Below are 13,698 nucleotides of genomic sequence, written 5' to 3'. Positions count from 1 at the left end.
AGCAACATGTTCATCAGCATGTTGTTCAGCAACATGTTCATCAGCATGTTGTTCATCAACATGTTCGTCAGCATGTTGTTCATCAACATGTTCGTCAGCATGTTGTTCATCAACATGTTCGTCAGCATGTTGTTCATCAACATGTTCGTCAGCATGTTCATCAACATGTTCATCCGCATGTTCCTCATCAACATGTTGATCAGCATGTTCTTCATCAACATGTTGATCAGCATGTTCTTCAACAACATGTTGTCTAGATCCTCATCTGCAGGTCATTGATCCATTGATGAGTGGTACCTGTCTCAGATACCTGTTTGAATTTTTGAGTGAATGAACAGCAAACGCTGCCTTGTCGGGAGCAGTTAGGGTGAGGCGTCTTGCTCAGGGACACCTCAACACTGTGCTGGGGAGGAGCCGGGGAATCGAACTAGCAGCCTTTCGTTTACCAGTCAACCCCTCTGTACCTACTGAGTCACTGCTGCCAACAACTCAGGCCGCGCTTGACGCCCAAACATCCCGTCTGTGATTGAACGAAGCCCCCCTTTATGTCTTTCCTCCAGGCTGGTGGACTTCACGCGGCTGCCCTCGCCCACGCCCGAGAACAAGGACCTGTTCTTCGTGACCCGGAGCTCGGGGGCGCAGCCCGCCCCGGCCCGCAGCTCCAGCTACTCCGAGTCCAACGAGCCAGAGCCGGGCCTGGCCAACGGCAGCAAGAGCCTCTCCATGCTGGACCTTCAGGACCCCCGCAGCATGGACCTGGCCCAGGGCGGCCCCTCCCCGTCGGACCTCAGCCCGGGCCCCTGTCTGGTGGAGGGCCCCCCGCCGGCCTCCTCCGTGGCCGTGTGGTCGGCCCGCGCCCCGCCGGGCGGAGGTGGCGGCGGCGGCGGCGGCGGCGGGGCCGCCCCCCCGGGGGTCCCCGCCCTCCTCAGGAGGCCCGGGCAGACGGCGCCCGCCGCCTCGGGGTCGGACGGCCCCCCGGGGAGGCCGCTGCCGCAGCACCTGCTGGCGCCGCTCTCCTTCCAGAACCCCGTGTACCAGATGGCGGCCGGCCTGGTCGTCTCGCCGCGCGGCCTCGGCGCCGACTCCGGCTCCGAGTGCCACAGCTCCGTCAGTTCCCATAGCAACAACGAGGACGGGGGGAAGCTGAACTATCTGAACCACAGCGGAGGAGGAGGGGGAGGAGGAGGGGGAAGCAGCGGGGACGAGTACATCCGGCGGTCGGGGGATATCACGCGGCGGCAGCTCTCCCTGACGGACCCCCAGCCGCCCCCCGGCGTCCCGCGGCAGAACAGCGGCGGTCCGCAGCGCCGGATAGACCAGCCGCCGCCGCCGCAGCCCCAGGGCGTGACGCGCGGCCGCACGCCGCCCAACCTGCTGAGCGGCGGGCCCTACCCCCGGCCCGCCTCCGGCAGCGTGATGTCGTCCGCCTCGCCCGATTGGCCGGGCTGCGGTGTGCGGCTCCAGCACCAGACGTCCAAGGGGGAGAGTCCGGAGAGCAAGCACCGGGTGGGGCATAAGCAGGTAGGGTGCAGCCTGAACACGAGGGCGCAGCACGCACTGGTAGGGTGTGGCGCGATTATGGAGGGCGGAGAACAAAGCAGTAGTGTGCAGCCGAACCTAGCAGAGGCGTCCCAGGACCGTTTAGCGTTTTACAGACCACCGATTCCAACAGAGTCAACAGAGCAGACGTCAACAGTCGATATGTTAATGGATGAAAAGCCTCATTTAATCCGAGAAGGCCCGTTTTCATTTACAAACCTGTCTTGAAGTCTGAAGACAAAGAGACACATTAAACTTGACACAATGAGATTGTGAAATACTAATTAAAAGACTATATTGTGTTTTGCTATATAGGAAAAATAGCTCTTGCCAGACTGCCGGCACGCATGGATAGATTCTGTGAGGTTTTTGTTACAGCTATCATTTTCCAAGCACTACCAGTCATTTAACCCACAAAAAGGGGTCGCTAAATGTTCGTAGCTAGGTGTGGGTGTGTGTGTGTGTGTGTGTGTGTGTGTGTGTGTGTGTGTGTGTGTGTGTGTGTGTGTGTGTGTGTGTGTGTGTGTGTGTGTGTGTGTGTGTGTCTGGGTGATGGTGTCTTGGAACATAGACCTGGCTGCTTGCTTCACCCTAATGAATTACAGTCATTGTCTTTTTAATAATGGTAATCAGCATAAAAGCGGTTCATCGCTTCACCCTTTGGTTTACTGGGGGGAGTTAAATAGGCCAGTGATGACACTGGCATGGGCTAGATTAGCTCCTCATTAAAGTGCTAATGCATGCTTTTTTGGCACACAAGATCTTTTCCCCTCCAAATGAGCTACACCCTTAATGAACTTCACAAAGTTTAAATTATTGAAACTCCGGTAACCTCAATTAAAAATAACGTAAGTATTATTAGGAAAAAGGACATTATCTTGCAGCAAACCATTCCCAGAATCCCGTCTTGCCTATGGCGTCAGTTAATTGTACATCACCTCGCTACTTCAGTTGGAAAACCTCCCTACTGAAAGAGTGCAGGAGGTTCCTGGGACTAGAAGTGAAACAGGATTCCAAGGCGTACAAAGATGATACTTATGCAGAAATAATATTAGAATACACACCCTTTTGTTTTGCCCTTTGTCATTACACACAAATCCAACAAAGTTGGAATATATGTTTATTTGTTCATCTCACATCCAAACAGAGCCAGCGTGACTTCCTTCACAGCAGAACTCAATATATATATATATATATATATATATATATATATATATATATACGTATATATATACGTATATATATGTATTTATCGGTCTAATGAGAGACAACCTAAATCTACAGCACACGTGTAGACACGTGTCCTAAAGTTCATCACAGTGTTTTTCACAGCATATTGTTTGCGTCGTCTTGGCAGCATCCGTGGCAACAGGCAACAAGCGGAGGGGTTTTGAACAGAGAACCATTGTGAGGGTGATTTAAAGGACAGCTGGCTTTGTTCAAAGCAGCAAGCGGCCCTCCAACGCAGTGATTAGGAACGGGATTGAGACGACAGGTAATGGCGACAAATCGGTCTGGAGAGTTTCGGTCTGCCAAATCAGACTAAAGATGAATATCTAAAGTCTGACGGCATACGAGTTCAAATCTGGGTGGATGCGGTGCTTCTTTACTTTGCTTCATATTTGTTTCGACCAATCGTGTTGCTGGAAGCTGGGATCTGTTAGCACATAATTAGAATTAACGGCAAACAGAAAGAAAAAGTGCATGGAGGTTTATAATCGACTCGATGAAGACTGAATCCCCTTCTGAAAGCTTATTCCACTCTTTGGTAGAATATCTCAGAACGAAACAGGAAACAACCTGTTACTCCACCCCTTCCAGTTTTTGGTTTCCTGCACAGGCTCTGTGTCATCTCCCCTTAGAGAGAAATTGTCCGGAGAAATAAAACACAAAATATATCATTTTTTTCTTTTTTTTTATGTCTTTTAATGATCCGTTTGGATTTCATCATTCACGAACTTCCGCTTTCCGATAGTCATCCTGATGAGACAGAGCGGAGCCTTGGAACACCTGGCAGAGCCGGTTAAAAACAATCAATGCTTTTATTTATTGAACGCACCCTCACACACACACACACACACACACACCCTCACACACACACACAAACACACACACACACACACACACACACACACACACACACACACACACACACACACACACACACACACACAAACACAAACACAAACATCGCTGACATAAGGGGGATGACAATAAGGATGACTAAATGCGTCTGATCATGCCTCACAGCTGGTCTGGCCTGGTGCTTTGGACATGTTGTGTATCGTTGTGTACGTGTGATTGTGTGTGTGTGTGTTTGTGTGTGTGTGTGTGTCTATGATTTAAGCCAAGTGGTCTCACCCGGCTTGAGACCCAAACGTCTCACCATCTCCACCTGCTTCTCAGGCCCCCCCCCCCCCCCACCCCGGGGTTGTTTTGGTTCACTCGCATGACCCCTCACCTCACCTCCCTCCCTCCCACCCCCCCACCTCCCCCCGCTCATGTGCGTGTGTGTGTGTTGGTTCCCCCAGGCCCCCTCCCTGGTGAAGCCCAGTGCGCTGGACCGCACGGCCGCCTGGCTGTTGAATATGAATGTGCAGTATTTAGACCATGAGGGTCCGGAGCCGGAGCCCCCCAGACACAGAGAGGACCTGTCTCAGGTGGAGAAGGTAACCCCCACCCGGACCCCGACCGCACCCCGATCCCTCCCTCCTTTCCTGAATCACTTCCTCCCTTCCCCTCTCCTGCCCTCCCTCTCTCCTTCCCTCTCTCCTTCCCTCTCTCCTTCCCTTCCTCCCTCCGTTCCTTCCTCTCTTTTTCCCTCCCACATTTCCTGCCACCCCCTGCCCCTCCCTCTCACCCTTCATCCTTCCCTCCCCATCCCCTCTCTCCCTCTCTCCCTCTTCCCTTTCATCCCCCTCCCTCCCTCCTTCTCACCCGCCCTCTGTTCTTCCCTTCCTTCCTTCCTTCCCTTCCTTCCTTCCTTCCTTCCCTTCCTTCCCAACCTGTCCTTCAGAGAAGCTTCAGCTCTCTCTCCGACACAAACCTTCTGGACAGCCATGGAAAAAAACACAACCAAGTGCAGCGTCTCTTCCTCCCTCGACTCTTTTTGTCTTGCTCGCCCTTTGAGCGTCGTTCTTTCCGGCCCTGTGTGTCTGACCGCGGCCCCCCCGGCGTCTTACCCCCCCGAGCCTCTTTGATCTCCAGCGCCCCGCTGTGCCGGCCACCCTGCGTGTTGACGTCTGTTTGTTCCTCCTCCTGCTGGGCGCTTCCGGCTCCTTCCCCTTCCACCTCCTTCTTCTAACCTCACAGACGAGATGTTGACGTCGTGTACTCCCGGTCTCTCTCTCTCTCTCCCTAACCTACAATGAAGTCTGGAATGTTTCTGAGAGGCGTACAGCCCTGGCTAGGGGTGGGTGTGTGTGCATGTATGCGTGCGTGTGTGTGTGTGTGTGTGTCCGCATCATTTAACAGCTGTTAGATCAAGGGAAGGAACGGGCTTCCTACTTGCCTGCTCCTGTTCTCCGTATCTTCCTGCCTCTGCTCTCCACGCCCGTGTGTGTCTCCCTATCATTCCCTCTGCTCACTGCTCTCCATATCCCTAACGGCTGCCACGCGGCACCCCGGCATGGTGCATTCATGGAAAATGTAATTATCTATGTTAACACACACACACACACACACACACACACACACACACACACACACACAGCGTGTGTGTTCAGTGCACAGAGGGAGACGTGAGGCGTCTGCAATATCATGACCTGGGGAGAGGGGGGAGGATGGGGGAGAGGGGGGAGGATGGGGGGGGTGGGTCGATTGGGCTGTTGATACTGACCTGGGGGAGTGGGGGAGGATGGCGGGAGGGGGGGGGGGGGGGGGGGGGGGGGTCGATTGGGCTGTTCAAGCAAGGTCACCCTCCCTGGCCAGGGGAGGTTTCCCTGGGTCTGGCCCAGGGGGGCCCCAGGAGGGCCCCAGGGAGCCTGGGGTTGCAGTAAGCACAAGGAGACAAGGACACAAGGAGATAAGAAGGTGTGATTGATTATAACAACACACTAGGTTGAGTTGAGCATGGATGGTGTTCATTGAACCCGGTTTAAATAACACACCTTTCAAACGTTTGATTGTTGTTTGGGGTGTTGTGTTGTGTTGTATATCGCTGGACCTCAACCATGTATATTATTTTCTTTTATGAAACAATAACGCCATTTTCTTCCTCTAGTGGATGCTACAGCGACAGTAACCTTCAAATACCCCCGTATCGCCGGGTTTTTGTATGTACAGATATTACTTCTTTTAAATCTAATCCTGGAGGATTTATGCCCTGCGGGAAACACTTCCTCTCCAAACCCTCTCTTGTCCTCAGGGGGGGCCACTGAGGGGTCAGGCAGAGCTTTTCCCCGACTTACGTCGCGGGGCCGGCTAGACGGCCCTGTTGTTGTCTGTCTCCTCCTCCGTCCTCCTCCTCTTCTTTGCTGGTCATCGCGCAGCAGGAAATGATCTGAGGCGGCTTAGAGGTCTTTGGCCCGCAGCCCAATGACTCGGATTAAAGGGCATGTCTGGAGGCAGGGGGACTGTAATGAAAGTCACACAAACGTATGAGCTAATGTAAGCTAAGCAAACCCTAACCGCGTTTGAGGGACGAAGAATTGATGGGCTGGGTTATGAGCGGACCACCGAGGAGACAGGGGAGGTGCTTAGGATGGTGATTAGGGTGATCCATGGAATGGGACATTATTAATGTTATAATCTTGGCACAAGGATTTACTTTCCAATATCGCCCCCAAAAAGTGTATTTTATTTCCGAAGACGGAGGGGTAGTGGACTTATAGGGTGCATTGTTATTTTGTTGCTTTACATTTTTTTATAATCTTTTGTTTCTGGGCTTTTGAACCATTATGGCTGTTATAGACCAAAATATATCGTCTTTTTTTAATGTTCTTTTTGTGCCTTTTAGACAAGGAAGTGGGTAAAAAGTGAGGAAATGGTAGGACAAAGGGGCGTAGAACCTCCTGTGGGAATCAAACCCATCACACCGAGCTCCACCACCGGCAAGTGGAGGTGTCGATAACATTCTGGTTACTAACGTCCGGCTTGGCTAACACCAACCCCCTACCTCCTGGCTGGGGGGTAGGGGGGTTTTAACCACTGTAACCATGGCGACGCTCTGACCGGCTCCTCGCTCTCGCTTCAGTACCAGCAGGAGATCGCGGTGCTCCAGGAGCGTCTGCGGGCGTCGGTGCAGAAGCTGGAGGAGTACGAGGCGCGTCTGAAGGGGCAGGACGAGCAGGCCCAGAAGGTGCTGATGGAGTACCAGGCCCGGCTGGAGGAGTCGGAGGAGCGGCTGCGGAGGCAGGAGGACGACAAGGACCTCCAGATGAAGGGCATCATCAGCCGGTGAGGAGGCGGGGTGGCGTCGGGTTCTTGCGTTGTTGTTGTCGTGGTGACACACTCTCCCCTCATCCCTTCAGGTTAATGTCTGTAGTTTAAACCCTGCTGTCCCCTCACCTTTTCAGGTTAATGTCTGTAGTTTAAACCCTGCTGTCCCCTCACCTCTTCAGGTTAATGTCTGTAGTTTAAACCCTGCTGACCCCTCACCTCTTCAGGTTAATGTCTGTAGTTTAAACCCTGCTGTCCCCTCACCTCTTCAGGTTAATGTCTGTAGTTTAAACCCTGCTGTCCCCTCACCTCTTCAGGTTAATGTCTGTAGTTTAAACCCTGCTGTCCCCTCACCTCTTCAGGTTAATGTCTGTGGAGGAGGAGCTGAAGAAGGACCACTCAGACATGCAGGCGGTCGTGGACTCCAAGCAGAAGATCATCGATGCCCAGGTCAGTCTCATGCTGTTATTGTGAGATATATCACTATTATTTTATTAACTGTGTTTTAGGCATTTACTCCAATCCGTTATTCATACACTTCTCATAGACAACTGCAAAAAACTGTGAATCACACAAATTATTTTGAAACAACCTGATTCATTGAGGAAATCGTTTTGGATGCATTATTTATCCATCCATATAATAAAGTTAACTCACCATGGCATATGCTGTAGCAGTGATGTTTGCTAAGTGAGCAACCTATGCAATCTGCTAAAACAGATACGCTTACATAGAAGATGAGTTAGCAGTGCTTGTTTGCAGTATATTTTTTCTTCTACTTTTGCCAGGAGGATGCATATTTCATAAGTACTACTTTCTCTCTGTGGTGGCTCTTCAGCTAGTATCTCAGCTTGTGTTTCTAGGCTCGAGCTGTATTCTGCTACACGCACTCTAAGTAAATAAAGTGACAATTACGGCCGAAAAACAGCTTTCCTCCAGTCGCTTTCCTCCGAACCTGTCATGCAACCATCCTTGTTCTCGCGCCTTATCCTCTTAACAGCTTGTGCAGCGCATCCTCTATAATTTATCTTATTTTCTCATCATACATTAATGATGCCGATCCCGCTCCGTGGAAAATAAAGTTTCATGTGTTTGCGTAACTCCATGAAAAGAGATGCAATCGTAGACTGGGGGTCTATCAGCTCTCTGGTCTGCTTGGACCCCGGGGCGGCCATCTTGGGCCTCCTAGTAGTGATTCATTAATATGCAATCGGAGACGTCAATACATTCCTAAAAGGCAGCGGATAAACAGAAGGCCCAGTGTGCAACGGGCGAGGCTGTTTCTGCTTGTCATCATAACAGAATCTTTAGTTGAAGGCATGAGATGTTTTTTTTTCTGACGCACTAATTGCTTCAATGCTTGAATATTCTCAGTGCGAATTTCACACCGTTTGAAAGCAAACCGATGTCTGGTGTCAATCAATTGCAGATGTGCATGGGGAAGTTTTGAGTAGATTGAGTGAATTAATTTAATGCAAAACATCTGGTCAAGATGCACTACAACTGTAAAACAACCTTTGAGATGCTCTACAGGCAATACAATCCATAAGATCTACAATATAATACTGACTATTTAGGATGTCAGTTATAAACGGCAAATACTTATCATAGTTGATCCCACCCACTCATTATTTTTCGATGGGGTTTTGCTGACGCGTTCATCCAAAGCGACTCATAACCATTCATTCACACATTCACACACCGACAGCGGAGTCAGCTACGCAGGGCGTGAGCCAGCTGGTCAAGTTCCAGTTACCGGTCAACCCGCTCTTCCTCCTGAGCTGCTGTCGCCGCGACATGAACTCATTCCCCTTTTTGTCATTTTGTTGTTGCCTTGTGAACTCTGCTGATGACTGACACCTGGTCGGTGGCGTGTCTCCATGTCCCTGCAGGAGAAGCGCATCGCCTCGCTGGACGCGGCCAACACCCGGCTGATGAGCGCGCTCACGCAGCTCAAGGAGCGCTACAGCATGCAGACGCGCAACGGCATCTCGCCCACCAACCCCACCAAGCTACAGATCACCGAAAACGGGGAGTTCAGGAACAGCAGCAACTGCTAGAGGGGGGCGCCATGACGGAGAGGATTGGGGGGTGTGCATGTGTCATGGGGGGGGGGGGGATGCGTATGTGCATGGGTGGACGCATGTGTGGTTTGGCGAGACCGTGGTGGTGAGAGTGGTGGGCGCAGAGAAGAGAACAGGGATAAGAGTGTTGGTGTGAAACGCACTTTGACGTGAAGGTGGAGACTTAGAGGATGGAGGACTTAGATTCTTTGCTCTTTAAGTACGGGTGGATGACATACTGAGACACACACAAACACACACACACACACGGATGACTAGGACAGCAGAAACCAATGATGGACAACCTGAATCACCAGAGGGCCTTCACAGACGGGGAGCGGGTCAGAGGAGGCGGGGGTAATTCTTGCAACACAACCAATAATAACTTTGAACAAAGTCTTCATCATCCGTACAGCCAGTCGAGGTGGCACTTCGGGGATGTTCAAAGACACCGGGGGACATTCCAGGACCTTTTGCCCGAACCCTGGGACATAAAGAACCAAAACAAAACAACCCCGCTATATAATCATGCACCGTTACCGTCGGCGACAGTTGCCCTAGCAACCGCCCAGCCCCTCCTCCTCCTCTCTCTTCTCTCCTCCTCCTTTTATGACAGAGAATAAAAAACACACAAACACACAAAAAAAGAATGATATAGCACTATTGTTGTCCTGACAGGATTATTTTACAATGCTTTATTTCCGCGTCCGTGTCATGCTTTTTATTTAAAAGGAAAAAGAAAGAACATCCAAATATGGGCTGGAAAGATATTTTTAAGAGACGAGACACTTGTTACGAACCTTTTCCAGTGACGGGGTGTGTTCCAAGGGGCCCTGCAGACTCCTCGCTCCCTCCCCTTAAGTAATGCACTTTGTGAAAGCTAGTGGTACATTGGAACGCCTTAAGTAAAGAACACACCTTCTCTTCTCCCCTCCTTATCTCTTTACACCCTAGATCTCCCAACCCTCCGCCCCGGCAGAAAAGGCACAAGTTAAACTGTGGATTTGTAGAAGATCCCCTTAAGTTGTACAAAACCACATCGCCCGGTGTATTCTGAGACGCTTGCGTAAAAAGGACTCTACCGATATACTCCTATCAATGAAGTTTAATATGGATGTATGCATTACTTGGGTTGGTTGCTGCAGAGTCTAGACTATATTTGATAATGTTAAATATTGAATGAGGGTCTTGATTTACAGGCCGTGTTCAAGCTGAGAGAGTTTCATCGTGGTCTGACTTAATGGTTGGGTTCGGTTTGCTTCAGGCCCCCAGGGAGACACTGCAGCGCAGTGTACACCACCTTTATCAAATTCATATTTCCATAAAAAAATACTTTTTGTTAAACAACGTAGCGCTTTTCTAGTTTTTGTTGATTCATTATTTTAAAAACACCATCCAAACAGCTGTCCTGCCTTTAAGTCTACTTTAATATTTAAACATCTTAATACATCTTATTACATCTTATTAATATCTTAAAGCAGGGGTAGGCAACTTTGGAGAAACCAGACAGAGTAAGCTTGGTTTTGAAAGTATCAAACTGAAAAACTCCCCTTATCCTCCCTCCAATCCCCCAAAACACATGACTAGCATTCTGGCTTTAGCCATAGGTCTGCCTAACCTTGTGGAAGACTCCGGTCATTCGCAGTGAGTGCACGAGCAGAGTGTGTGCAGTTAGAAGGGTATGTAAAAAGACAGGTAAGCCATCAATTCATTTCATTCGGAATTAAATGATTGGACAGGTTTACAGGCCTGCAATAGCCACAAATACTGGATTTATTTTTTGTATTCAATACATCGAATCCTACACGTTTCGACAAATATGACAACGTTTTTAGTGTATATTGCCTACCCTAGCTTTATTACGTCCCGAATTAATGTAATCTAATTAAGAAATATCTTATTTAATCACCTGTTGCACACCACTGCTCTTGTTGTCAGACAGATCACTTTACAGTTAAAACATGTTATGTTTTAATATGAGTTTGAGATGTTGTCCATATTATATGCTGTATGTCAATGATCTGTCTTTATAGCATTATAGGATGTCAGCCATGTTTGTAGTCTCTTCACTCCGATAGCACAGGAAGCTACAGGGAGGGAGGAATTTTTCGACACATCTCTTTGAGACACATACACTTCGATACACTGGACTAGCTCATGAAGGTGATTCATTTTGTCAGTTATAATGAGGTATGCTGCGTCAAAAACTGTGACTCTGATCAAGCTAGCTGTTGACAACTTCCTGTGGTTCATTCTGCTCTTGCTCTCTCTCTCTCTCGCTTGCTCTTTTCTCTCTTCTGAATGTGAAGGTGTGAACTCACAGCTGGTCTTAACGAAGGCGTTGAATCCCCTGTAAATGTCCCCTTTCTCTTGCAATCCGACTTCCATAGCGCCATGCCATGTTAGCGTCTATATATTGCATATTTTTCTATGTGTTCTTTTGTACCGTTCAAGTAAACCAAACTCGTAAACGATATGACGAGTGGGATGAGTTAGTACCGCAGTGTCATAATGTGGACTTTATTGACTTAACACAGAAAGGCGGTGTTGACGATGATGAGAAGAGATGGCAGACTGCAGACCCTTACAGTGAATATATGATCATTAAAAGTGTATTAAAAAGGCTGGACAAGGCCTAAGGAAAGTGTAAATAAAATGTTCACAATATTTTTTACCTAATGTTAAAGAGAGATTTTTTTTTAAATTGTTCCTTGTGTGCGAAACTCTGCTGTATCAGTATGACAAGGATATTGTAAATATTAAATAGCTCATAGTTAGTTTTCAACAGTTTCCACTATTAACTAACTCTCCTTGCAATCGTTATTCATCCTGTTTCTATGAAATTGTAAAGAGTAATATCATTAGCAAAAAAATATATATTGGAGTACTGTTGACCTTTGACCTATGCCCTAATGGCCATCCGTCTATTGGCAATGTTCAGGCCAGTCAATATTCAAATCAATCAAGTGTGAAGCACAATCCTGTTTTTCACCTCGATAGTTCTCTGTCATGTCAGATAGTCTATAATGGCGTCCTTCATTTCAAACACACATCATAGGAGTAGGCAAATGTGCTAGGCTAATTTTATATCTTGAGATTTAAGATATTATGAAGTCAATACAGACGTTATCAGATGAATATGCACAGCATTGTTGTTGAGCTATGGTTTTGACTCATTGCTTTTCCTTGTTCTGCTAACTAGCCATCGATGTGAACTGTACAGTCATGAAAAAGCTAGCTAACTTATACCGCGCTTGCCACTCGTGATATGTGGCACAAAGAGATAAAAAAAAATACAAGTGTAATAACAGTTGTGAATATGTTTGGCTTTATATTTTATTTTCTAAGAGTTTCATTTTTTGGTTTGTTTAGCCCATGGTCCCGACTCACTGTTTATTGAGTTCATAAAACAGAGCAGTATCAGATATATAGTGCATCCTATTCAAAGAACAGATTCATAAGAATATAAAAAAAAATCTATATATAAATCTATATAAATGGAAAAAAAGGTGTTGTATGTTTTCTAATAAACTTGTAGAAAATACTTTTTTAAGTATAGGTTAAGTATCTACTGGACACCGCTTCCTTCGACGACAGTGACAAAACAATAATGTACAGAGAACTTGTGTTGATGGGAAAAAAAAATGTGGCTGTGCAATTTATGTACATTTGCAACTAGACCTATTAAAGTTTTATTTAGCTATTTTAAAATTCTGCTCTCGTGTTGTGCTTAAGCCAGTTCTGCTTGTTAATGTCATGCGTTCAGTCGAGGATCGTACCATTGACACCATCTCGGCCTACATCCGAACTTCCGTGTCGATGTGAAATCGGAGCTCGATACGTGACCGCTGAGAAGCCTCTTTCTATGTGGAACAACGGAAAACAGAGCATATGTTCAGAATGAGGCTGCAGGAAGAAGAGAAACCAACAGCGGACGAGTATTGAGTGTTGCCAGTCTGTTGGTGAGCCTGACCTATATACTGTGTTTGCCCCCCTAGCAAGCTGAAGTGGTTGGTTCAGTGAAAACTGGACCATGTTTCTAACGCGCTCTTATTATAGAGAGCTAAATAGCCTAAATCCCTCTCACTCCGATGGACCAGCATGGGACCTATGTACTGTGGTCAATGGCGAGACACAAATATGTCTTGGATCTTGTTTCAATCGTGCCATGAATTACACAATCAATGAATTGCACATGAAGTAGGCCTATAGCAACAGAGTTTCTCGTAAAATTGTTGCAAGTATACGATAGAAAATACGTAATTCGAAAGATTACACACACAAAAGTGACATCGTAACTTTCTCTCTCCACAAACTACCTAGAGCCTCTGAAGTGATGCCTGAGATCTCTCTCTCTCTCACTATCTGCACATCCAAGCCACTATCTGCACGTTGGAAGCATCTGCCTGCGGGCATTCTCCCTCGTGAGATGAGCCAAACGGGAACAAGGTTATCTACTTATAATGGCAGTAGAGTGAGTTTAAATGAACACAATCTACAGTGCAACAGTAGTCATGGTACTGCAACAAAACTGCCAAATGTAGCACATCTAAGCCACTAAAATGTTTAACATTAGAAAGCACATAACCTTTGATAGTCTCATGGGGAATTGATGTGGAAGCAGTAGTAAATAGTGAATAAGCCTACATCATTCATATCGATTTTTACTAAGAATACTCATTGGTAGGCAATTAAAAATCATCTTTAAATTATTCAT

At 47.7% G+C, this 13,698-nt stretch overlaps 1 protein-coding gene across 1 annotated transcript in view; it reads left to right on the top strand.

The window, feature by feature from the left end:
- dab2ipb (DAB2 interacting protein b) overlaps positions 1 to 12,692 on the top strand; it is a gene marked incomplete in the record, with an annotated part of 81,329 nt that extends 68,637 nt beyond the window's left edge. The window contains 5 exon segments of the mRNA XM_030353070.1: positions 561 to 1,521; positions 4,071 to 4,208; positions 6,734 to 6,936; positions 7,281 to 7,368; positions 8,811 to 12,692. Coding sequence (XP_030208930.1) covers positions 561 to 1,521; positions 4,071 to 4,208; positions 6,734 to 6,936; positions 7,281 to 7,368; positions 8,811 to 8,978 — 1,558 coding nt within the window.
- Between the last annotated feature and the right edge of the window lie 1,006 nt (positions 12,693 to 13,698).

Source organism: Gadus morhua, chromosome 4, assembly GCF_902167405.1.
Source record: "Gadus morhua chromosome 4, gadMor3.0, whole genome shotgun sequence".
Lineage (NCBI taxonomy): Eukaryota > Metazoa > Chordata > Actinopteri > Gadiformes > Gadidae > Gadus > Gadus morhua.
The sequence above is the reverse complement of the archived record's forward strand: the minus strand, read 5'-3'. Positions and strand labels throughout refer to the sequence as shown.